The 26565-nt window shown below is 43.2% G+C and overlaps 3 protein-coding genes and 1 long non-coding RNA gene across 13 annotated transcripts in view; 2 read left to right on the forward strand and 2 right to left on the reverse strand.

Annotated features, from left to right (window-relative positions):
- Positions 1-532: 532 nt before the first annotated feature.
- wnt9b (wingless-type MMTV integration site family, member 9B) lies at positions 533-7206 on the forward strand. The gene is made up of 4 exons (XM_067570523.1): positions 533-705; positions 1366-1619; positions 3415-3680; positions 5079-7206. The coding sequence occupies exons 1-4, from the start codon at positions 620-622 to the stop codon at positions 5538-5540; spliced, it is 1068 nt and encodes a 355-aa protein (XP_067426624.1). The 5' UTR covers positions 533-619; the 3' UTR covers positions 5541-7206.
- A 2553-nt stretch (positions 7207-9759) lies between these two features.
- Positions 9760-16264, reverse strand: LOC137168647 (uncharacterized). Its single transcript, XR_010924315.1, has 3 exons — positions 16173-16264; positions 14106-14187; positions 9760-9913 (listed from the first exon to the last, which is right to left on the reverse strand). It is a non-coding gene; the product is annotated as an uncharacterized lncRNA (long non-coding RNA).
- Positions 15814-19447, forward strand: gosr2 (golgi SNAP receptor complex member 2). Its single transcript, XM_067571367.1, has 6 exons — positions 15814-16007; positions 16244-16308; positions 16986-17094; positions 17564-17696; positions 17920-18060; positions 18574-19447. Exons 1-6 carry the CDS (start codon positions 15979-15981, stop codon positions 18733-18735), a joined length of 639 nt encoding a protein of 212 aa, XP_067427468.1. The 5' UTR covers positions 15814-15978; the 3' UTR covers positions 18736-19447.
- Positions 19448-19771: 324 nt separating this feature from the next.
- Positions 19772-26565, reverse strand: part of gpatch8 (G patch domain containing 8) — a 28672-nt gene continuing 21878 nt past the window's right edge. For all 10 annotated transcript variants that reach the window (XM_067571357.1, XM_067571358.1, XM_067571361.1 and 7 more), the window contains 4 exons: positions 25864-25950; positions 25576-25719; positions 25335-25465; positions 19772-24888 (listed from right to left, as the gene is read on the reverse strand). In XM_067571357.1, the coding sequence (XP_067427458.1) occupies positions 21033-24888; positions 25335-25465; positions 25576-25719; positions 25864-25950 (4218 nt within the window). In that variant the 3' untranslated portion in view covers positions 19772-21032. The remainder of the gene's footprint in view (positions 24889-25334; positions 25466-25575; positions 25720-25863; positions 25951-26565) is intronic.

Raw genomic sequence — 26565 nt, forward strand, 5'->3', positions numbered from 1 at the left:
TTATATGACCGAAAAAAGGGAAATTATCTTTTTGCCTTCTCTTCTCCAGTCAGGGTAATTGGGGGTCTGGAGTAATAGAAATTTATGCAAAAATAAAATCTGAGTGGCAAATTTGAAAGGATAGTTAAGTTGTTTGGAGTTGAGACAAACTGACCACAAATAAAAAACCTTTGACATCAAAGAAACCAATATGTTTAATTCCAAGAGTCTCTGCCCATAAAAAAATGGGCTGGATATTTGTGGTTTTGATTCCAGTTCATAACCAGGATGACTGGAGAACTGGACGTCCTATAGGTGGTACTGGGGTGTATTTGAGATTTATATGTTACAGCAGGTAAACCCAGTCATTTTGCAGCTCCGTCCACCTGGGTGGCGTTTCAGTGGGAGGGAACATACAGTAACAATATTGAGAAAATCCAATGAGGATGCGGCAAGACGATGCGTCCCCCCATCCCCCCTCCCCCCCTCAAAGGGCCCTGCCTCTCAGCGGACCACTGGGCCTGGCGTAGCGGATAGAAAGCCTGTGTGTGGGGCCCCTTAAAGAGGTGCGCCGACCAGACGGCACTGACTTTCTCCGTTGAAGAATCAGCGAGATGAAGAGCAGCGCCAACCCGGCACCATGCGCTCCAGGCTCCCACGGACCGCCTGCCTATTGCGACTCATTGCACTCTGCATCCTTCTCTCGCACACTGCAGCTTATTTTGGGTCAGACGATTTTCTTTTTACTTCTACCGCTCTCTTTAATTGATTGCTTTTGTTGTTTTAAAGCTTTGATGAGATCATAACAATAACTTTTACAGCCTTAGCCAAATTACGCACGTGTAATTATGCACAAACTATTGAGCCAAATTGTTATGGAAGTGTTCGAGACCTCTACAGTTTTGCTACTGCTAATTTGTGGTAATAAACCAAAAACATCATTTTAAGATGCATCCCAACCAAATTAATATTAATTATTTAGCTACTTTTACACGCTTTTCATGTATTTGTTGAATTAACTTTATTATTTCCTGTATATGGATTTCCAATTGTTTAGCCTACAATAGGACATCAGTCAGGAAAACTAAAACAACAACCATTTTTTGGATTAAAGTTACCATCTGAGAAATTACATTTTCACACAATTTTCAAGTGGCAAGACTGCAGCGTAAATCAAAGTGACTACAACACGCAAATGTACTCACATCTTTTCATTTGGTCTGATAATAATGGCAGCGATATTATAATTATTGGAAGATATTTCACCATAATAGTATAGGTGTATACTGTATTGTTTTGTTTTTTAAATTTAGAAAATGCATACCACTTGTTCAAGACTTGACAATTCCTCATGTGTTTATTTATTTTTTTTTTTTCTGCTCCAAGGCTGACAGGTCGGGAACCTTTGGTGTTTTTACCGGGTCCGTTCTCCAATGAAGCTCCAACAGGCAAGGCCCACCTGAAGCAGTGCGAGCAGATGACTCTGACCAAGCGGCAAAAGAGACTGTGTCGCAGGGAACCTGGTCTAGCCGAGACGCTGCGTGAGTCAGTGCGCCTCAGCCTGCTGGAGTGTCGATATCAGTTCAGGAATGAGCGCTGGAACTGCAGTCTGGACGGCCGCGGAAGCCTTCTGAAAAGAGGTAAACGCGTTATAAATTAGGCGCTTTGTTGATCCAATATCTAGGGTGATAGTAGTGATCAGGTTTTGCTTAGGAGCATTTCAGGAGGACGCGCGGCTACTGGGATCAAACCTGAGACCTTCAAGTTATGCACAGTCTCCTTTCTCGACAGAGAGACAGCTCTATAGCTGCCTGATATTTCCAGCTCCATCACTTACTTAGGTGTCATGCAGTGTGTTTTATATAAAAGCATCTGTCCTGCCAAAGTGTCTCTGAGCAGGACACCAAAATGGAGTGATAAACATCTGCCTGCATGGCACTAATGGCAACATCAGTTAATCCTGGTAAGAACATTATGTTAGAAAAAAAATGGTGAAGGGAAGAAAAATTGGACGAGCAAACTGTTTATCTCAAGCTGAGTGGTTACAAAAGTTGTTGGGTGAGTAATAACACATGATACTTGTTAATCTTAAAAATAAAATATTTATATATACAGTTCATATTAATGGTTTGACTCATAGGCCACATGTAAACACAGTCTAGCAGGAATGTAATGGAATTTAAGCATCTAAATTAGCATCTTATTTTTTTTATATAAATTAATGTTATACATTATAGAGAATAGTATAAAATGAATATCAATTGATATTTTATGTGAATCTCTAAAAGAACAAAATTTTAAATTTTTGTGTGCATTTGTTGTTGCTGCCTTAGAATCATCACAAACCTTAGAGTCAGACTCAAATTTGTCCACAATTTTCTTAGTGCATCACTGATCTTACAACATAGAAAATTAGCTTCAACTACTCACAAACAGCACTTATAGTTTCAAGTGTTTGACTATGGTGCTTTTGGAGACATTGCTGCATTAAGTGACTTTGTCATCATGAGCTCTGTAGTGTATTTTATTAAAAGTCGTTCTCGTGCACTTCAGCAATTGTAATATAAAGTATTGTAAGGATGACACCAGGTTTTCTGTTATTTAATATATTCCACACGGTCTCTTGACTTGCTACGACTCTTGAAAGAAGTTTTCCTTTTTGAATATTTTTGCATGACCTGATAAAATCATTTATTAGCTACACATGGGGAAAAATAGCTGTGCCTCTACTAAATCACCATATTGCATATAGCTCAAGTCCAGTGCAGGTCTAGCTGTGCACAGAAAATACTTCAGGATCTCCCAGGCCTTATGCATATGGATATCAGTGTGTGGGAGAACATGAACAGGTCAGCATGGAGGTAATGAGGGAGTAGAAAGCCAAGAAATGCGGTGTGGTGGAGAGTGCTCAAGCCCTGTGGTTATTTTTATCTCGGGAAAGCGCCCATTCCCAGAGGAAAAGGGTGGCGTGATTACCCACTTTCATCTGGGAAAATCCTTCCTAGTCAAAATAATAATTAATTGGATCAAAATATACCCTGGTGACGGCTCTTGGTGAAGCAAATAACAGTGCGTAACCATAAGGAAGGGTCAGAAAATGATTTATGACACAACAAAACTCGCAGAATAATGCTGAGGTTGTATTAACCATGACAACGTGGTGAGCTCTTTGTAAACATTTCGGCTTAAAGGTTTATTTAATGGCACAAACGACATTCCGATGATTGTGAACTATGAATTAATCCCATGGGCTTTACACAGTTTGCACTCAGATCACGTTTTTGATGCCACAATTAGCTCTTGCATTCAAAGCTCTGTAAATTCAGCTCTCCAAACTTTTCTCAGATAAAAATGGACTGAAACATTTATTTATTTATTTATTTTTTTACACAAAGTTATTCTACTTCCTCTAATGTCTTTTACATCTATTCCCAGCATTCAAGGAGACCGCCTTCCTCCTGGCAGTGTCCTCTGCCGCGTTGACCCATGCCCTCGCCAAAGCGTGCAGCTCAGGTCGAATGGAGAGGTGCACATGTGACGATTCCCCTGGCATCCAGCATCGAGAAGCGTGGCAGTGGGGGGTCTGCGGCGACAACCTGAAATACAGCACCAAGTTCCTCAAGAAGTTCCTCGGCCAAAAGAGGGTCAGCAAGGACCTGAGGGCTCAGGTCGACACCCACAACATCAACGTCGGAATTCGGGTGAGTTGCCTCTCAAGTCCAAGGCGTCGAAAACATCACCTATACCTGAGCCGCACTCGGCTCAATTAGTTGGGCTGCAATTTTACGCGACAATTATACCTCTGACACGCTCCTGTGCCATCAGAGGATACAGAATTGTAATCTTCACCTGCATATTTTTCATGCTGCCAGCCAGACAAACGCCCCTTTATTTGCTGCAGTCGTTGGCCTTGGTGGATAATACGGAGGCAGTGGGTGAGGCAGGGAGACAAGACGGCTGTGGGATCGTTGGAGCCAGGTGTTCTCAGGCATGATAAAGCTTGCTGTGCGGGCCTACAGAAAATTAAAGGTCTCATGTCGGAGAGAACGATTATAACCGTGGCCTCTTTTTAATATATGAGCGAGCATTTTTTTCCACTTACTAAATCACCGTGCTCTTCATAAATCCCCCTAATGTTCATAACCACCACCGTGTAGCTCTGAAATAGCAGGCCCCAGGGTCCTAACCCTGCAGCTCACACCTAAGGAAGGGCCAGAGTTGGTGGAGACTGAGGAACAGAAAAAAAAGAAAAAACACAACAAGAAGAACTATCTTATCTCATCTTCACTGAGTTAAATGTTTTCCTCACTTTACACTGATGTGGCTGAGAAGAGACCAGGAGCCGTGTTAACAATAACATGAAGTGGCTAGAGTCCCCTCATCTCTCAGTAATAGTACTCTGAAGCCCCCCGAGGGGTTCATACCTGCAAAGGGAGGAACTGAGCAGAACTTTTCAACCCAGAAGTACCCTCTGGCCCGCCCCTCCCTCTCAGACTAACCCCTGTGCTATCTGACCTGTCTCTGGCCCCCACCAAGAGTGAAGCTCTCAGGCTGAGTGATCGCGCTCTCATCACTGACCATCAACCTCAGTGAACTATTAACCTGAATCAGGGGCACTATCACAAACCACCGCTACATTTTTTGGCACTTCTTGTGCAAAAATTCTAATCAATGTTTTCCATGAGCAGGCATGTACAAAGAACAGGGTGGAGAGATTCCACTGTCTGTACTGTTTGTCACCTATGCCTCGGGCTTTAGAAAAGAGAGACAGGAACGAGGCAGACAGAGCTAGTTTCAACACATTGAGACAAAAAAAAAAAAAAGAATCTGCCAGAGCTGTCCAAGTGAGCAATGTAAGGTAAATGAAATACGACATGCTGAGCAGTTCCCCTCAATCCATTATTTTAAAGTTTTGACTGAGGTGAGCTAAAGGCGTACTAACTGCAGACCACCACCCCTAACCCCCCTACCCACCCTGCAGGAAACTGGCTGACTCTGTACAGATAGACCTCCCAGATAAGAGGCCAGGTAATGAATCAAACTGAGAGAACTGACATCTCCCCTTTTTCCCTCCCATGCTTTCTTGTCTCCCATCGCAGGCAGTGAAGAGCGGTCTGAAGACAACCTGCAAGTGTCACGGTGTCTCCGGTTCTTGTGCCGTACGGACTTGCTGGAAACAGCTCTCTCCGTTCCATGACACCGGGCGGCTGCTGAAGTACCGGTATGACACCGCAGTGCGAGTGCTGAGTGTCACCAACACAGCCACCGGGGAGACAGAGCTGGCGGGGCCCCGTCGCCACGGCCAGAGCCTGCGCACTACTGACCTGGTCTACCTGGAGGACTCCCCCAGCTTCTGCAGACCCTCCCGATACTCTCCGGGTACAGGCGGCCGCTCGTGCGCCAAAGACACCAGCTGTCAGAGTCTGTGCTGCGGGCGCGGTTACAACACAGCCATGCGCCTCACTAGCCTGTCCTGCCACTGCCAGGTACGCTGGTGCTGCCAAGTGGAGTGTCAGACATGTGTCAGAGAGGAGGAGGTGTACACCTGCAAAAACGCATAAGCAGGGGACAGAAATGATATAGTATGTGAAGACTTGCAAAAAAAAAAGAAAAGAAATGAATGATCCATTGAGTCAGTGGAAAATGTGTGAGAGACAAAGCGTTTTGAGGTGATCGTCATTGATCTTCATTTTCATCATTCACATATCAACATGGCTGACCTTTAATCTCCTATAGACACTGAGGGATCTCACATCAGAGACGTGTCGTCACAGATTCTGAGTTGCATGTTATTTTGACAGGAATATAGAATTGTAACATTATAATATCGCTGGTTATTTGCTAATCATCACCGATTTGATATGCAGCAGCTTAGGTGAGCTACTCTGCTTTTTTCTCACTGGATGCACTGAAATCCCACTCTTCTCGGGAAGGAGGGAAACGAGCTCTTAAAACAGGTACTGGACTGGACGTCACCAGCAGTACGACGCCGACCCCGTCTGCAGGAGTCCTCTGACAGTGACTTTGTTGTATTGTAATTGTGTTGGCCCCTTCCACTTTTTATTATTTTTACTATTTATTGTATCATTCATTGTGTCTGTCGTACTGCTGCTTTATACTTTAACCCTCTTGTAACCGAGTGGTGCCACTAAGGCTAAAAAGGCCTTAAAAGGAATCAACCTGTCTGTCTTTCTGTCTGCTGTGTTGCATTTTCTGCTGTGGAGAATGTTTATGAGTAAAAAGCACTTACATTGCTCTTGCTACATATGATACATAGTGTGTAATTAATCATAGAAATTAGAAAAAAGCGTTAAATGTATGTTTAAATGTCTAAATTTAATCACTGGAAGCCTTGAGGGGTGGTTGATGCCACTAATATACATTGTAACTACTTGCATTAACAGGATTACTGTGTAAAGAAACAAGCTGGGTTTCAGTTGCTCTTATGGAAATGTCTATGGAAATCTCTACATGTAGCCTAATGTGTGCTTAGCAGAACAAAGAGAAACAGTCAGGGGTAATAGTGGGGGAAACACCAAACAACGTCTGCTAAAAAGAATGAAGAAAACGTTAATTTCTAAACATACCAGTCCTCTTCTTCTATTCCTTCTATTTATAGAGGCACACACTATGCTACACTTTCAAGTTTAAAATTGCCCTGACTGAATCATTTGGTCTTCAAAGTCTAATTAAGCCACATCTTTGTTCTAAATGCCTTTGAAGTGGGCTAATCATGCTCCTTATTTTCCCCAAATTGCTAATCAAAGAAAATCACTGTGTTTACTCCCTTATCCTCATACCCAAGACGACTCTATGCGTCCAAGAATGCAGGTCAAAAGTGCACGTTGGACCCAAAAGCTTTATTTTATTGGCCAGTTTGTGTTTTGTTTAAGTGGTTCTGAACTGTATATATGATATGAATATAACTCATGTCAGGGCTCCAGGCGTATGACAATGTGGAATCATAATTTTCTACCTCACTTCATCTTTTGGCAAATATCAGCAAGATTTATGACCTGTGCGGAGTTATTCTCTCTGTAGATACATGTCTTTTCCTCTGCATTTGCTTTAAAGACAAGATCATATTTCAGATTTTTTTGTACAGTCCTTTTGAATTTGGTAATATATCTCCGTATCTCAAAAGTAAATGTTTTTTTTAAAATCTTGTTGCATTATATTCTTATTTAAAACAAATAAGATGAATAAATGGACAATACATTTGTAAGAGCTATGTGTTTGTTGTGTCTTGTTCAGTCGCTGCAGGCGGTTGCCCTCAACCGTGCTTTCGCAATTCGCACACATGCACGCACTCCACACGCAACAGGAAAGCGAGCGCAGTACACCTGCCTGAAACTCTGCGACCTGCACCTATCCAGCAAAAACCACTTCCTGCTGATACTGCCCTGCCTCTCCTTTTCATCTGAGAGCATTGTGGTCTCGCTGCATCACCCTTTAACCGACCGGTTAAAAGGCAAGGGGGGTGGGTGGGACACACGTTTTACAGGTGTTGTGCCTCTGGCCAGCACACCAGCCACGATGACAATCATAATGATGACGATGACATAGATGATGACTCAGAAGAATGCTGTCTACAAATGTAAACAGAGCGTTTGACCCCCGATTCGCCATTAGAAAGTTACACTTAGCTGCCCCAGAATGACGATGAGAGCGTTTTACGTGCTATTAACCGTGAATCATAACTTTCCACTTATTTGCAAGGCATCAGTGAACCTACAGCACACAGAGGGCTATTGTATGAGGTATTTATAGTGTGTGCTATGGTGCTTTTGATGTTGCTCTCTAATTACGATGATTACACATTATTATTCCTTATTAGAACATCAACTTGAGACCCCAAGCATTGCAGTGAATTAAAAGAAAATTTCAAAATTACATTGCATTGTTGGAGAAAATGATCTCTCAGAGTAATGAAATACTGCATGTCTTGGGGGCAAGCATTTTTTTTATGTAACTTTTAGAAAAATCTTGCAAAAAAAAAAAAAAAAACACTGTTGAGCCTCGATGACAACACTAAGAGATGGATAAATGTTACTCACTAATCTGAGCCATATGACAGAGGGTAATAAACAAGTAAGGGGAAAGGGTTTTCCTCATGTCAAAGAGTAAATTGCAGAAAAAAAAAATGCATCTTGAACCTTTCTTCTTTCTTTCTACATTCATTTTGAAATCAAACATTGTCAATTAAGGGTAGACAACACTTTTTTTTAAAGTTTTTAAATCCCTAAAACGTAGTTCAGCACTGAAAATCTTATTTTTCCAGGCTTCTTCCTGTTTTTATCTATCTAATAACACAATGCACGTATTTAGTTGATACAAAATGAATTTCCCCTCTTTGACAATAAAAATGAAAACAATACATAAATGCATCAACCTTGTTTCTGATGACTGAGGTCAAACAAGTTCATATGGCGAGACTACTGACTCACCATATTAACTCACCATATTATAATATTGTGGATCAATATTTAACTTTATCCAACATGAATGCTGTATTTTAAAAAGCTGTGTTCTTCTCAGCGGAGCCGTGTGATAAGGAACGAGACAGAGGAGTGTGTCGCAGGCAGAGCGGGGTGGACCGGGGTTGAGATATTGTGGGACATAAAGGAAAAAGATGAGGATGGAGGGATGAGAAGGGATAGTTTGTGGCCCCAGGAGGCCTATCCCCTGCTGCTGCTGTTGTTGTTTTATAATGAACTCCTAAAGCCTTCATTTCCCTCACTACCCTGAGTGGAGGGGGTGCAGCGATGGGGGCTGCTGAGTCCACAGCCGGATTCGCACGCACAAGCCCCGAGGGTGGCTGCTTTGAGCAGGGTGGGGGGTTGGATGGAGCAGGGGTGCAATATGCAAGCTCCTGTGTGTGTGTGTGTGTGTGTGTGTGTGTGTGTGTGTGTGTGTGTTTGAAACAGTCCTGACAGGTGAAGGCAGAGAAAGGTTTTTGCATATGTGTGTGTGCATACTTGCCGTGTGTGCACACCTGTGGTCACTTCAGCGGGAGTGATATGTGAGCGTGTGTTTGTAGTCAGGTTTTCCTGTGCGGGTGTGGGCTACAGTCGGCCTGCTGTATGCTGGAGCTGCTGGAGCTTCTGTCTGTCACTCTGAGACACTGAATGACACAGATAATGTAGGGTGACGCTGCTGGTAACACTATCTCTTGTGTCGGCATTGGCCTGGTTCAGGTAGAGGTTACTATGCCGGGCTGGGCTGCGGTAGTGGTCTGTCCTCTGATAGATGAAGATGAATTGGCATACTGGGGCTGGGGCATTTTTGAGATATGTATTATATTTGCGTTGCTTAGCAAAAAGATATTTTCCATAGCAACTTACATAGCTTTCAGGTTTATACATCACTCATTTGTGTACGAACAGTAGACGTTAACTGAAGCGTAGAAGGCTTGGTTGATACTTTGCTCAAGGACACAAAGCGCAGTCCCGTCCTGTAATCGGAACCTCTGAGCCCCAGGTCAAACACACCTAAACCCTTCCAGACTTCCGCCTCTGAGGACAGGGTACTTAGATAGCATCAGTGCTGGCCCTAATCCCCACACCCTGACATCTCACAGTGGAAGGAGAATTAAATGATGATGATGATGAGGATAGAAATGGATTTGGTGCAGAAAAAAAAAAGAGGGACGAAAGAGAGAGACAGAGAGTTGTGAATACAGCATGGGGTAGGAATTTGGAATGTGAAATGAGTAATGCAATTGCTCAACCCACAACAAGAACATGCACTGCCTAGAGCTATGACAAGGCTGAGTGCATACCTCTATGGGGGGGCCTAACTCCGAGGCTGGGGTGGACCGGGACGGTGGCTGAGTTCCTCACAGTGGGTGATGAGTCGCATGGGTGTAGGGAAGGTGTATACATGTGTGATGGTCAATTGAGCGGGCGGCAGAGTTGAAATGATGGATATTCACCTGATGACAGAGGAAAAAAAAAAGAACAGAATAGAATAGAAGTTTATTCTTTTACTATATGAACATTCAATAGACAACATTTAAACAGACAAAAAAGAGAGATTAAAATTGAGAAAACCAACTGCCTGTAAAATAAATCATGTGGCTTCCAACCAAAGTTTTGCCTTTCAAACCTGGAGAAGAGGGGACATGAAGATTCCTCCATGAGGCACAGAGCCTTTGTTGTCACCCAACAACTTGATCATTTAATCAATTAGTTAATTGACAGAAAATGAATAGACAATTACTTTGATAATTAATCAACTGGCTAAGTCTTTTTTTTAAGCAAAATGCCCCAAATTTTCTGCTTCTAGCCTCTAAAATATGAATATTTTCTGTGTCTTCTATGATATTGAAAGGAAAATCTTCGGGTTTTGGACTGTTGGTCGAACAAAACAAGCAGGTTGAATATGTCAACTTTTTCTTCACTAGTTTCTGACATTTTATAAACCAAGAAATGAATCCACCAATTAATCAAAAATAATTGTTAGTGCCCAAAGACCTCTCTGACTGTCTCTGTGGCTTTCTTCTTAGTTTACTGATCACAGTGATATAACTCATCAGCTTGCTGTGTTAAGCAATAGTGTGCAATATTAATATATTCGACTAATGTATTCAACAAATAAGCTTGCCAGGTGAAGAAATGACAAAAAAAGCAAACTGTGAAAAGTGGACTTAGCTTGCACAAGGCAAGAGGCTTGAGAATGTGGCTAACACCAGCAAGACAAAGCATAACATAGCAGATAGGGCAGCTTGTAAATTCATTTCACACAGTGTTGATGCCCTGCAAATGTTTACTGGTGTCTCCCTTGACCAGTCCACAACAAGCACCCCCTCTCCCCCCTCTGGGGAACTCCTGGGGGAGGCCGTTCCCATGAGCGCTGCTGCAGCCGCTGTGATATGACACGATAAGAACTCGTGCACCTTCATAACTCCATGACTCCCTCCGCTCAATATATGGCACTCCTCTGGCATTCTCTCAGCTGCACACACTCACACACACCCTGACCTCCATTACAACCGAAACAAAACTTTCCCAGATCAACAATGTCCAAGAGAGAAAAACACAGATAAAAAAGGAGAGCCTAGTGTTCTCTCAACAAGCAACATCTCTGAAAAATAAGTCTGGAATGTTGTCTGTGATTATTTGTAATATCTGCAGCCACACAATTATACTGTCTATTGGCTTTATTTCCATGAGCACTCAAACTTATTAAACCATCACTGACATTAAAAGATTCAGATACACATAATGTCCCATAAAAATCTATTATCTTCTGAGCTCTAAGAACCACACACTTCGCCCCGCTGACACATATGACTTGATCATGAGAGTGTGGTTGAGATTGGGTGTATGACTGTGGGTAGGAAGCTGTCAGTCTGTGTAATAGGCCAGGCAGGGGAAGCCCGGTGTAGCGCTCTGTGCCATGTTGCTGTTTTTATTCCCATCCAAGCTGAGCTGTCATCCAACCACAGGGGTGGACAGCATCTCTCATCCTGAGAGGTCTTGGTGTCACAGGTGGTATGGCCACAGGGCTGTGTCTGTTTGAGTGGGTATGAGTGGTTGACAGCTGTATGATCACTCTATGCTCTTTGAGGTCAGAAGAAAAAGTGCAAGAGAGTGAAACAATAAGGCTGAACACCTTCTCTCATTCAGAAAAAGGCAGTGCTTTCTCCACGCTAGACCCCTTTCCCAGCAGAATCCACCGAGACACTGGGAGCTTATGAGTTTCTCCTGTCGTCTCTGACAGGCCCTCCTTTGCTTTCATTCAGCGTCTCATCACGGCTTCAAAGTCTAGTGGATCATCTCCCTCGGGGGGAGTGAGAAGATCAGTGTGCCGTCAAAAAATGACTGGTATCCAAAAATTGTTGACCCAAGGCAATTTTGCTCCTCATAATTGGCTTCTTCACTCTGTCTGTCTTGGGCAATAATTGTAGAGTTATGATGTGTTATATTGCCTGGAAAACATCATTAAGTATATTGTATAGAAGTGACTCAATAACACATAATTTTCCTTGGTGAACAAAACAGTGTTATAAGGGTGGGGTGTGGGGGTAATCACACTGAGTACACTGAGCGCTTTCTTCCTCTAATGAACAATAACTCTGCTGCCATGTTGTCTAACCGGGACAGGGAGACTGATCCAGCACTAAATTTTGCCCCCAAAGGAGCAAAGCCTGGCACCAGGAAATAGCATTCTTTGATGATCCAGTGAAGAGTCCATGCACGCACACACAAAGACACACATTTTCTCAATATATATATATACACACTCCACTTAAATTTTGTGTTCAGATAAATCTAATACCTCTGCCAACGTATGGGATTAGATTTGTTTCATAATATTTGAACAAAATCTCCCAAGATTCCCCAAGTGAGTAACAATAATTTGAAACCAAAAAATGACCTCAAAGGCAAAACTGACAATAAAAGTATTCAAGATATTTGATTATAATATTCTCTTTCACTGATCGTGATTTCCTGCGGCCATTTCCTTTCAGTTTAACTGCTGAATTTTTTAAGTTCTTAAACAAAGCTCTCATTTAAGCAGGAGTTACAGGGCTGCATCCCCAATGGCTACTTACTTCTAGAGTAACAGGTCAGTGGTCTGGAGTGAAAACTGAAAAATTCAGCAGTGAAACTGGAGAAAGTGAAAATAAATTCCTATCAGTGAAAGAAAATTGGAGAGTTATGAAGTGATGCATAGTGAAATGTTATTATAAGTTTTCTTTGGGGTCTTTTTTGGTTTCAAATTCTTTTTATTGACTTTAAATCATTATTTTTTGTTTGATTCTTGGGAAATTTTGTTCATTTACTATGAAACAAATCGGATCCCATTGCCGAGGCTGTGAAATCTTCTAAATATGTTAGAATTGCAGTGATAGAAAATACATCGTTAAATAGTTAATACATAGCTAAAATATATATTTATTAGCTTCTCTATGGAAGCCCTGAAGGCAAGTTTGGGAAAAAAAACTCTGGTGATCCATTTACTAAGTCTGATCTAAATTGTTTTCTCTCCTGTGTCAGGTTAATCTTTCTAAGTTCTTGATTTTTTTTCATCTGTGAAACAGGTGGGAAAAAGTTTTGCCTATTGAAAAAAAAGTTTTGCCAGGATCATTTTTCTAAGTTACTTTTTTTCATCTGTGAAAACGGGTGAACAAAAAAGTTTTGGCAGGTTATTTTTTTATTTTTTTGTCAGGATCATTTTTCTAAGAGTTTGTTGTTGTGGTGCTGAAGTGCACCACTACCCTATGTTCAATATAGGAGTAAAAGCATTCATGTTTTCTTCCAGGTGAGTTTTAATTTCTCCATGCACTCTAAACACAAGGTACATATATTGTGTATTAGCAAGTTATGTCACATTACTGTGATGTATGTCTTTCTTTTGGCTAGAAATGTATTTTAATCGGCACTTACAGTGCATGGAGAAATGAAAACTCACCTGGAAGAAAACATGAATGTTTTTAGGCCTATGTAGAACATGGGGTAATGGTGCACCTCAGCCTCTTGTGGCCAAATTGAGTATTACAACAACAAATGCTTAGAAAAATGACACTGATAAAAAATTATAATAATAATTCCCCTGCCAAATTTTTTTTCCCAACCCATTTTCACAGATGAAAAAAAAACTGAAAAAATGATCTTGGCAAAACTTTTTCTTTCACTTGGCAAAACTTTTTTCCCCACTGGTTTCACAGATGAAAATAACAAAAGGAACTTAGACAGATTATCCTGCCAAAACCTTTTTTTCACTTGTTCTTAAGTCATAAACACAGGAGCAGAAACAATTTAGATCAGACTTAGAAAATGGATCACCAGAATTTTTTTTTCTCACTTGCCTCTCAGGACTTCCGTACTAGTCTAGTAATTCATGAGAAAACAGCTAAAGTCTAAAATCTTCAAAAATACCATATCTCAAAATCCTGGATCCACACCACAACTAATTACTTGAGTTATGCCTAACTTAACCTGTTAAAAAGCTTTTGATATATACTGATAACTAACAAACAGACACAACAAACAAACAGGACCTAAGGCAAACAAACAAAGCCCGACCCTAACTTTACACTTTGAATGTGCATTAAGGTATGGTAGTCAAACCACATGTGATCTCTCGGTCAGTCAGAGTAGCGTGATCATGCTCCACACCTGGAGTCTGGATTCCAGTTTGTGCCCGTGGTGCTCAGGTGTGGAGGAAAACCAGTAAGCTCATCTCATCCTTTCCTCGGGGCTGAAAGATAAAGGACAGACAGAGAGAACCCCATGACCTTGAGAGAGAGGTAAATGTGCCTCATGTAACTGCTCAGAGATGGTTTGGGGGGGCTTATTTCTCCCTTTTTTCTACTTCTTCTCTATTCTGACTAACAGGTTAAAGCCGTGCACATCCAACCACTGCCCTGGGGATGTGTTATGACAACCGAAAACGGTGAACAGCAAGAGCAAGAAGTGGCATGAACAGATCTCAACATTTCTGACATGTGGGGATGGGTAAAAAAGACCTCTGTTGAGAAGTGTCTAGCCTGAAGATACAGCCATCAACTCAAGTACCATCAGGCAGCTACGGAAAACTGTCTGGGCAGACTGTTGATTGCTGCGCTGAATGAGGTAAACAAATACGGCTATCATTGGCAAACAGGAGCTTGTAACAGCTCATTGCACCAATTCGGCAAAGGATGCTTGAATTAGCTTTGCTTGCTCCTGTACTCATTGATTCTCCCCTCCTAAATTAGTAGACCGTGATGGAGAGTTGGAGCAAGGTGACTGAAATGCAGGTTTGTTTAGGTGACAGGCATAGCCGCACGATGATTTTCCTCCCACCAAATCACCAAGGAACTGTTGTGAAATTTTCACCGCCTGTTCTGGGAAATCCAATCATTGCACTTTCACACACTCCTCCGTGACAGTCAGTCCGTGACGGGCAACTTCACAAACAAACCTGTCTGCCTACGCAGACATCTTCTCCACAGTGATCTGTGACTATATAAAGTTTGATATCATTAGTTTTGGTGTCTCTGTCCGCAGGCTAGAAGGAAGCCTCTGGATGGACAGACAGGAATATTCTGACACATATCTGTGGAAAAAGAGGATAGCCTAATTAGACTGAGTCAGGGTGAACTGAAAAAAGCTAGCCCTAGGACATGTTTCACAGAGTCTTTGCTGTCACATGTCTACATGTCAACAGATTATGCTATATGCTCTCAGAGGTTGACTTACTAGGGGAAAAGATCTCTGCTATCACACCTGTCAGCTATTACGTTTAAGGGAATATCAAATATAATGCAACATGTAGCCTACAGCTTAGAGTTACATTTGGGAAGTGTATGGGGATTTTGAACAACCACACAGGATTCAGTGTATGTGTGACATTGAATTTGATGTCTTATTTAATAATAGGATAATAATAATACATTTAATTTGCACTGCATTGTCAGTGAATCTCAAAGTGCTACATGCTACAGCGTTAAAAATAAATATATTTCACCACAGTATAGATAATTTAAAACCATGAAGGACAATTCATAAAATTGAACTAACAATTTATTTTTTTAGTAGAATTCTTGCACGTTTGTCTGCTGGTGAATGGTACTGACACTAGGTGGTGTTTCTTCAGCATGTTGTGTAAAGCCAAATATGGTTAATTGAATAAATATTGACATACTGTGTGTATATATAGGTGGGTGCTAACCATGGTATTAACTATGGGCAATAAACCTAAGAAGGTTTACCTCACAGAAAAGTGACAGAAATAGCCATTAACAAAGCAAAAGCTGAAGTACAGGTCTGCAGTGTTCAAAAATCGAGGCAGAGTGAGCGCTCTTCTTTTTTTCTCCTCTCTGAGATGACGTAGAGGAGCTTCCGCTTTCCTATTTCCGTACACAAATGCTCGGCTGATGACGTGTACGCTCCACTACCGTTAGCTAGCTGGCTAGCTTAGCTACCTGCCAGAGTAAAGGTGTTAAAATAAAGCCACGTTATTTGAAAGCAAAGGGAAGCAAAGTGTCTCATCAGACCGGGGGGAAAAATGGAGACGCTTTACCATCAGACAAACAAGTGAGTGCGTCTGTCGTCTCTAGACTCTCTTATCTTGCTAACAAGTGTTATCAAACTAGCCATTTAACTACATTCGCAGCTGTAGTGAACCAGTATAAACATATTGGGTCATTAAAAATGTTTCCGTTGTTGTTCTTTGACGATGAGAGATGTTTATAAACTCACTGAAATTGCCTTTCTTGACTTCATGTTTTGGTTGATGCCTCCACTAACGATTAACTGTTTTCTTAATTTAGGCAAATCCAGGAGGTTCAGTCTCTTATGGGCAACCTGGAGAAGACAGACCGTCAGTCAGTACACTGTGAGTAGTGAGCTGAACATTCATTCACATCCAGCTGTTCCACTGCGCTGTACATGAGTGCTCTTATTGTTTAAGTGCATCAGTGCTTAGTGATTATCCTTTGAATGGGATCTTAATTTCCATTCAGTGCAGGCTCTTCTTGTTGTGACTGCGTGTCACCCTTCTCTGGTGTATAGACAAGGGGGGGTGGGGTCTGGTGTCTCCCTGGTTGATCAGCTCGGGGCCAGGCTGGTGCCAGGACAGGAAGCAGCAGGGGTGGGTGCAGTGACAGAGGCTGGGAGGGCTTCTTCTAGATAATGGTGGGAGCCAGGCTGCACACAAGCTCCCCTCCTCTTCCCAAATTATGACATCAACGTGTATTTTAACCAAGTTGAGAGCATGCTAAGCCTACACAGTTACAAATGAGATAGGATCATTCCACTGATGAATGCCATTGCCGTCACTCTGGGATAAACAAATACCCACACAATGAATGAAGTTATAAAAGTAGTAAGTCCTTATTGCAAACAAAGATGATTTACCTTCAACAACATTTTTGCCAGGTTGTGGCACATTTTCCTTTTAGATCTAAAAGGAAAATATGATGTAGTATCTTCCTTCTTGTAATTATACCAATTTAATTGTTTTGTTTTTTGTGTTCTCTCATTTTTTTATTCTTCTTTCTCCCAATATACAAGTGTTAGAGAATGAACTGCAGGCCAGAATCGACCAGATCTTCAATCACTTAGAGCGCCTCGAGATCCTGGCCAGCAAGGAACCACCAAACCGCCGCCAGAATGCCAAATTGTGAGTTTGGAGTGAGTCAGTTGATGGTGACCCTAAAGCCCCAGAGCTGGCAGGGTGAACCATATCTCATAAAGTCATGGGGAGGGTGTAGGAGATGAGACAGGCAGCCCTGTCCTGCCCTGTGGCGACGTGGCTCTATGAAAACATTTCCTCAGAAGCCCTGTCATCACCAGCATTCCTGCTGCATTGGGCAAAGACTCATTTCTGAGCTGGGTAAACAGGCCTAAGGGGACACAGTACACCTCGTCCCACAGCACTCCTCTGATCTTAGTAGATCTCTAGTGGGGCCTGAGTGAAGCTCAGGAGAGGGCGAGACTGTGCCCTCAGTTGTCTCTTCTTCATTCCAAATGTATTAGAGATTTGACGGAAAAGAAATGTTCTCATCATTCAGAACGATTATGAACAGCATGAATTATATGATGAAGTGCAATGTCAAACATTATATCATATCATATATATATTCCCCCAGGCGAGTGGACCAGCTCAAGTATGATGTTCAACACCTCCGGACCGCTCTGCAAAATTTCCAGCATCGACGCTACGCTAGAGAGGCGCAGGACAGAGAGAGGGAGGAACTCATGAGCCGCACCTTTACAACCAATGCAAGTCAAATGTACCTTAAAACAGGGTGGGGAATAAACACCAGCAACCTGATGATGATAGCTACCAAGCTCAGGTTGTGGCTAGTAAAGTTTGCAATCACTATGAATCCAGCATTCAGACCTTTTTGCTTAGACACTTTGACAGCTAGTTTCCTGACCTACATAAAATGTGTTAGTCTCAAGTTGAATGTGGAATTAAAAAGTGTTTGTTCTTGTTCGATAGGACGCAGATACCTCCATCCCTATAGATGAGACCCTACAGTTAAACTCCAACTTGCACAATGCACACAGAGGCATGGATGACCTCCTGGGCAGCGGCAGTAGCATCCTCAACGGCCTCAGAGATCAAAGATCTACGCTGAAGGTGTGTGCGTATGACCTCATTCACAAGAAAAATGTGTATCTGTTACAGAGAACTTTACTTTAAATAAAAGGTTTTCTAGTGAAGGGAAAGGACGTTCTCTGGAAACATACAGGTTAAAATTTGTGTTCCCTGACTCAGTTTCTGGTGTTCACATTGATCACAATAGTCTTATTGTTAGTGTGTATATGCTCGGCTAGATTGTGAGTCTTTGTTTCCAGGGAGGAGATGGTCTTCCTGGTTTTACTTTAGGCCTCCTCTTATCAGGGTGTGTCTGTTGATCAGCACTGACAGCCTTGTTGTCTAGCCATGAGAAACTTCCGACAGAACGGCGCGTCAAGGAGGGTGTTGGCACTCAATGTCTCCCAAAATCAGATGAATTAGTGTTGATAATTACAATGCAATCATGCGATGTCTAGATTTTCCCAAATATTTTGTGTATTTCTGGCCGTTTAAGTCAAATCTAATACATGTGATTGTCGCTTTTTCACACGAGCGTGTTTTGACTCTGCACAGGGGACCCATAAGAAGATGCTGGATGTGGCCAACATGTTAGGGCTCTCCAACACGGTGATGAGACTCATAGAAAGGCGAGCCACTCAAGATAAGTTCATCATGATCGGAGGCATGCTGTTGACCTGCGTCTTCATGTTCCTGGTAATCAGATACCTGGGCTGACCTCCATACATCCACAATGGCGGTCTTTGATCAGTCGTGGACATTTTCTGCAGCATCATCCCTCATGATATGAAAAGTGGCAGAACTGAATTTTTAACATCAGATTAAAGTAATTTTTTTTAAATTAAATCGTGCCATTATATTTTTTCCAACATTTAAATTTTTGTGGCACCTGCAAAATTGTGAGGCTGAAAAACTTAATTACATTCAGTATTTTATTTCATTTGCAGCTCCAAGGGAGCAATGAACATTTTGATAAGTCTGCTGCTTCCCTCAGATTATGTCTTTTTCTTTTTATCAAAACCACTCTGAAACTGTAAATCACTCTGACCTTACCCAGATGGGTTTCTAAAAATACATCAACTTACTTTTACCTCCTGTGAAAAGCTGTTTATGTTCCATAATGTCAGTAATGTTGTCATGTTGTCATTCTGCTTAGCTAAAAACAGCCAAATATATGTATGTGTATCTAACATTATACATCAGAGATAAATGAGGTGGCAACTAGGATCTGTTAAGGAAGAAAAAAACAAACAATGGAAGTTATTTTGTAATTGTTGAATACTTTTTCTTGGTTTCATGCTTGGGTCTAGTCTCACTATGTGAGTGATTTAATTCTCTTAAAAGAATAAAACGTTTCATTTGTTAGATATATCTTCATCTAATGACTGCTGGTAACTAACAGGATTCAATTAAAACTGGTTTTTTGTCATCTTCTGTCAGTCTTCTTTTTCACTGTAATCAGGATTACTGGTGGTTTATTCATTTATGCACTTGAAGGCTGCGGCATTCCCTGTTAATATGCCCTTTTGTGGATTTACTGCTTTTGTAGGTCTATTCAAGGCAACTAGGACACCATCTAGTGTTTCATGTGTGACACTAAGTGTTGCTCGACTGTCTGACCCAAATGAGTTATGAGAGTGTAATCTGAAAAAGTGACGGCAGTGTTTTTATTGCTGTAACTGCTGAGTGGTTCAAAGATCAAGTGTTTGCGTGTTAATTTCATTAACCCCTCCATATTATAGAAAAACACAGATGAACTCAAGATTTTATTGGCTGAAACAGAGTAAGTTTTCAAAAAATACAGAGTTGCTACTGTTTGACAGATCACCGTCCTTTGCCGTCCCTGCCCATCTTAGCAGGGGGAAATTAGAAACAACCTTGCTAAAATACATAAACGTGTCCATCTTCCATCGAACTTGTCGTTCTGCTTTTCCAGTAGCAGTCTAAAACCTCTAGAATGTTAATTGGTTGATCTACAGCAGTTTTATTTACAAAATTACACAAAAGCAAAACACAGCCCTTCTTCTGAAGAGCATTTTGGAAAATAATTTAAAAACATAAAAATACAATTATTGGAGTATACTACAATCTTATTGTTACATGATGCAAAAAGCACCATCTCGATGTACAGATTTCAGTGCAATTCATTCAGGTGTACCCTCAGCACAGGGAACATGAGCTTTGCCTCAGAGCATCAGGGATGTTAAAACCCCTACATCACATTTCCCCCTCCTTTAGAAAGGGGGGGGTCCTTATGTGACAATGTCATACCGATTTGGACACCATAGCTGTAATTTCATATGGTCATCATTGGTGGGATTCTTCACATTACACACTGATATATGTACAAGTTACTGCATTACAAATTATTTTTGAGACCAAGGATCCAATAGAGAGCAAGTAGTCATATGAGAATATAAACAGAGTATCAGTAATTATGAAACAGTTTGTCTCTGAAGGTTACATTACAGAAGCGCAGAATGTTTGTCTCTAGAACAACACCTTCCTCCTACTCATCTTCCTCTCCTCCTTATATGATTCTGCGTATAGCTTCAGCCATTACGTCTCTCTTTGGCTGCCAAAATGAGCAGAAACTGAGAATAATATTTTTATATGGAAAACAAAAAAAACTCCAGTGGTTTCTCTGACTTGTCATTCAGAAACAAATGGATGTTGTTAATATACACCACGGTAGACCATAACCCAGTGTCTTTAAATCTACACCCTGTCTTAAAAAAAAAACCAGGGCAAAACATGAAAGAAAAACCCTCACATGAGCCAGAAGAAAATGCTAGTGTCAATTTTGAGCCCAACACAGGCAGCACCACTTTGTGGTTACAACTTGCTGCGCTGTGTAGGCCAGTAAAATGGCCGTGTGTTGACTAGCTTCCTGTCACACTGCCTGCGTGTTGTTGCAAAGACTTCATCTAAAATCCTAAACCAAGCCGGTTCAGGTTAAGTCTTTCCTCCAGTGGTTTGGTGCTGTGAATTTAATCCTTCACTTGCATCATTACTCAAGAGCCATGGTTAGGAGGATGCTGGAGGTCCTGCCCTGAGAAGATTGGGTGTAGGAGAGGGTGCAGCTGGAGAGCTGCTGCAGCAGCAGCCTGTGAGGGCCGGGGTGTGAAAAGTGTGGGGTAGAGGGCTGTATGTGGGACATGGTGGAGAGCTAAGGGTGTGTGGTGAAGTGCAGATGCTGGGATAATATGAATAGGCTGACCAGAGAGGAAGGCTGTGTGGTGGGCTGGAATCAGCCCAGCGTGTCCCAGTGAGTGTCCCAGAGAATGACCAAGGGAGGGGCCCAAAGGAGAAAGGGAGATGGGGGTAAGGTGGTGTTGGGGAATGTGGTGTACCTGGGCCAACTGTGCATGGGCAGGGTGTGGGTGGTGTGGATGCGCTGGGTGGATGCCCATGGCTGCAGCAGTGGCAGCATGGTGCTGCAGGATGGCATGTTGCACTGTAGTGATCGACGTGCCAGAGGCTACGGATACAGTGGGCTGCTGAATGTGGATCTGTTGCAGGGCTGGGGGAGGAGGAGCTGGGGCCAAGTTGGCAGCTGCTGCAGCGGCAGCGGCGGCTGCAGCTGCAGAAGGAAATGTCTTAACCTGCTTTGCCAAAAGCTGCTGCTGGATGTGTTGCTGTGCAGCCTGTTGCAGCTTGCTGTATTTCTCCATCTCCTCTGGTGTGAACGTAATGGGCTGACTCTCCAAAGGGGCCAATCCATCCTCTTCTGCCTCCATGCCATCCTCCTCCAGGTTAGGTGGTGGGTAAGCAGGATAGGCATGCATTGGAGGCTGCTGTTGCATTTCTGGCATGAGGGATTCCATCATGGGGTTCTGAGAGGGGTCCTGTCCTGATTCTCCTTGGTACTGCGGCATCATTATGGAAGGCTCCTGTTCAAACAGTGGTCGGGGTTCTTGGTGGACTGGGGCTTCTGCAGTGGGGTGCGTTGTCTCTTCTTGCACCACTGTGCTCTGTGGGGCCTCCTCAACTTTCTGGACCGGTGGAGCTGGAGGTGGTGGTGGAGGAGGGAACTCCCTTATAGGCTCAACCAGGATAACCTCTCCCTCGGCCTCAGAGCCCTTCCCTGCTCCTGATTTCTCCCCCTCATCAGGTCTGGTTAGGGGAATCACTGGTGGTTTCTTTCCTGCCTGAAGTTTACCGAATAGTGGCAGAAGGGCTTTGTTTCCCAGGGCTGGGGGTAGTTTGGGACCAAAGTATCCCTGTGGTGGGTCCTTAATCTTAATCCCAGATTTTGTTCCTGTGGCAGAATCATCAGAGCTTTTTTTAGACTGAACCTTCTCCAGCAGCTGGCGTGCAGTAAGGGTGTTTTTCTGTTCCCCTGCATCCCGGGACCCTCCTGGCCTCAGAGCCTGTGAGCTAGATGAATGGGTATTACGATTAAGGCCTCGTGACGAAGATGAACGTGGAGACTGGGAGCGATAGATGCGAGAGCGGTTGAAGTCTCTGCGGTGTGAGTCACTGTCCGCTCGACTCCTGGGGCCTCTCCGGTGAGGGGAGCCTTTGGTGGAACTGGAGGAGCGGCTGGCGGAGCTGTGGCTACGACTGTAGCTGCGCCTCCACGATCTTGCACTGGTGCTGCGGCTCCAGCTACTGGAGCTTCTTGAACTACTCCGGTGGTGCCGCCGGTGCCTCTTCCTGCGGCTGTAGCTGCGTGAACGTGAGCGGGAGTCTTCTGAGGAGGAAGAGGAGTACTGATGTCTCCTGGATCGTCTACGTCCTCGGCTACCCCTCCTCTCATACTCAGAGTCTGACGAGCGTTTGGAGTGCCTTCGTCTCCGACCCTCTGTGCTGTAGTCGCTGTAGCTGTCTGAGTAGCTGCGGCTATGGTGGCTGTAGGCACTGCTGCCTGCTGAGGAGCGCTCAGAGCTGCTAGAGTAAGAGTGACTTCGTGAGGTTTTGCTACGATGGTGCCGACGACGACTGCTACCCCGTCTTTCCCCCCGTCTTGATGAGCGGCTGCAGGACCGTCTTGATTCCTCACTATGGTGGCGCCGTTGTTCCCGAGGACTTGACCTGTGATGACGTGAGCGCTGTGTAGTAGAGCCCCCTTCTTCTTCACTGTCACTGCTAGGAGGTCTTCCGGGACCAGGACTCTTTTGGGCTGAGCTGGAACAGGAGGCACTTTGAGGTGCACTAGAGTCAGTCTTTTGTCGCTTGGTGCCACTGTGCTCCTCTGAGGAGTTAGCCTTGTCCGTGCTTTTCCCGGTGCCACCTTCCTCGACTCCAGACTTGCAAGGCACTTCCTTAGTAGCACGTTTCCTCTTCCCCATTTCTACTCCTGTATTTCCGGGAGTTCCTCCTCCTCCAGGTGTCAGCTGAACAGAAGAGGCGACAGTTTTATCTTCAGACTTTGGTTTTGCTTTCTCTTTGTCATCACCGGTTGCCTCTTCTTGATCCGGAGCCTTGTTTTTGCTCTTCTTCCGTTTGTGTTTTTTCTTTTTTTTGGGCTTCTCTTGTGTTAACTCAGTCTCTCCCTCTGCGTCTTCTGCTGCTCCCTTTTCTTTTCCTTTGCGTTTTGAGTGCTTCGAAGACTTCTTATGCTTCTTCTTTTTCTTTTTTTTCTTGGCGCTACTGCTGCCAGTTGCAAGTTTTTGCTCATCACCTTCTGATTGGCCAGACTCCCCCTTCATCGTTTGCTTATCTTTATCAGTGCTGGTCCCAGGTTTAGTAGTTGTATCTACTTTAGTTGTTGAAGCAGCTATTTCTTGTCCCTTGTCATCAGACTCTTCACAAGGCTTAGAGGTCTTGACTGCTTTTCCACCACGCACTCCTTTGTTACGGGACAGCTTGAAGTCAAAGTAGAGGGGATTACAGCTGTAAGACAGGGACGGCTGAGCTTTTGTAAATTCGAGGAGTTCAGAGGGCCACTGCAGGGTAGTGCTCTCATCTTTGCTCAGAACAGGGAAGAAGGGACCTGTGGGAATTTTAGGGCCCAAGTTGGAATCCGGGGTGTCCTGTGTGCTCTCTTCTTTTTGTGTAGGAGAAGTGGGTACAGTGGAAGATGTGTCTGCTGCGCATGAAGAGACTTCCTCCGTCTTCACTTTAGGTGATGGAGGAGTTGGCTCTGGGTCAGGGGTCGAAGTGACAATATCTTGTTCTTTTTCAGTCTTACACTCTGTAACGTTGGACTCTGTCTGTTCTGAACTTTCTTCGACCTTTTTCTCCTCCTGCCCTTCTTCCTCGTCTTCTTCTTCTTTGCTCTGACACTGATCAGTTGCCTTCATGAACAGCAAAAACTGGAAGTGAGGCTTTACCCGGCAGTGAGCTGGAGGTATATAGTGATAGTACTGAGGTTCCTGTCCAGCATATCCTTCCTCCTTTTTCATCATCATCTTCAGTTTGTTGAGAGTGGAGGCTAGAGAGCCTCCGTCATCAGGCTGTTGCACCTCCTCTGTCCCTGCCACACTAGTGCCCTCTCCTCCTTCACCTTCACCTCCACCTGATCCTCCTTTGGGGCTGTCTGTGCTACAGACGGAGGTCTCCTCTTGTCCTCCAGCTCTTTCTCCCTCCTGGCTCTCCTCTTCCTCCATAGCCTCCTCTCCATGATCAGCAAACACTGCAGCTGCTGTCTCCAGCTTAACTGGGGCTTTCTTGGCAAAAGAGAAGGACACGCTGACTTTGGATGCACCACTAGGCGTTGGGGAGGACGAATTGTTTTTCCCCAGAGAGAAGCTAATAGTTGGGCCAGGCTTTGGGGAGGCCTGCCCAGTTTTATCTGCCAGTGATCCTTCCAGGGTACCATCTGTCAAAGCAGGGTTCTCGGGCGTCATATTGTCGCCATCTTCTGTCTTCTCTCCATCCACAGCCACTGTGGTAGTTTTGAACATGGGCCCACTTCCTGGAGTACTGAGACACAAAAAGAACGATAATAATGTGATGTGGGATAAATGTTTCCAACTGAAGAAATACCAAACATAATTGCAGTAACAGTTTACCAGGAATTGCATGCTTGTTGTGTTTGTTTCTCACCACAAAAGGTCATAACAGGGTCCTGATAGTCTTAAGTATCGAAAAAAGGCATTCCAGGGATTTCGAGGCTGTTATAGTAGGGTCATTTTGGAAATAATGTCCTCCAGACAAGACTCAAATGTAAATTCTACAATGTTTTAACCTATCTTGAAAGTGTTAAAATAATGTGATATCTATGTTTTCGTTTTAGTATGTGGACTTTATTTGGCCAAACAAGTTGTACAATGATCATTCAAAACACAACAGAAATGCAGTTGTGCTACCAATAGGTATATGTTAAAATCCTACCAGCAGAGGGCACTCTAGGAAAAAAAAAATCTTACCAGTCCTGCTGTTTTCTCTGCTCAGCCAGCTCATGCAATCTGCGCAGCATCTTTTCTTGCTTCTTTCCACCTTTCCGGGAACGAGATGATACATTACGAGCAAACTCTCTCTGCTTTAGCTCTTTAAGCCTCTGTTTTACACAAAAGAAACAATGCATGTCAGGATGTCTGCTCTCACAGAAAAAAAATAATTTCTTCAGATCACCATTAAGAATGCAAAAAAATTGATAGTAAGCAGTACCTGTTTATGAGCGTGGTCATAAGAGTTAATGTGGTTGTCGAATTCCTGGTGTTTAGTGTACTGTTTGTCACAAAGCTCACAGTAGAAATTGGCTCTCAGGTCTTCCAGCGCCTTTGCGATGGCTTTCTCCTTTTCCATCTGGTCCTATTGTTCATGGTAAATACACAGGGGAATGAGTGAATTAATCTTAGACTGTGTTCAGAGGGTAAAAGGGTTTGCCATAGCAGCCTTACTAGTATAGGTTATAGAATTTAATCATAAGAATGAAACGAGGCTGAAAGGCTTTACCTTGTATTTTTGCCGCAGTTCTTCTGTATCCTCCTTCTCCACTTCAAGCACTCTTCTCTTCTCTGTGGCGTCTTCTGCATAGTCAAGCTAAGGAGGACAAACACAGCAGTTACAACACTCATGTAGCATGTGATTAGCTAAATGTTAAATAAGAATTTGGATATGAAGACCAGATGTGTGTAAATTCCAGCGAAACCACAGGTAAGTTTTAAATAATGTATTGCAATAATGCCAAAAAACACAAAGCCAGCCTTTCAGAAAACAAAACACACCTGAGTGAACAGCAGCAGCCCAAATTAAGCTTTATGTGCCAAATAAATTTGAAGCATCTGCATCTTTAACGAGGTAGCCAATGTTATTGTATCATATAAAATTTCCAGTTTCAAGACCTGTCCATCTCAAAGGTGTTTGATGGGATTTGAGGTCATGCCTCTGCACGCAGCAAAAGATCTTTAACAGACATCTTGACAAACGACTTCTGCACGGACTCTGCTTTGTGCACAGAATCACTGTTATGCTTAAACTGTCATCACAAAAGAGATTAGCACAGGATGTAGCATTGATACTTCCCTTCAGTGGAACTAAAGGGCCTAACCCATGCCATAAATTGACCTCCACTGACAAGACTTTTGCAGTTGGCACTACTCATTCGGGCAGGTAGTGCGCTCCTGGCATTCGCCACACTTCTGTCACACTGCCAGT

This window comes from Thunnus thynnus, chromosome 17, assembly GCF_963924715.1.
Source record: "Thunnus thynnus chromosome 17, fThuThy2.1, whole genome shotgun sequence".
NCBI lineage: Eukaryota > Metazoa > Chordata > Actinopteri > Scombriformes > Scombridae > Thunnus > Thunnus thynnus.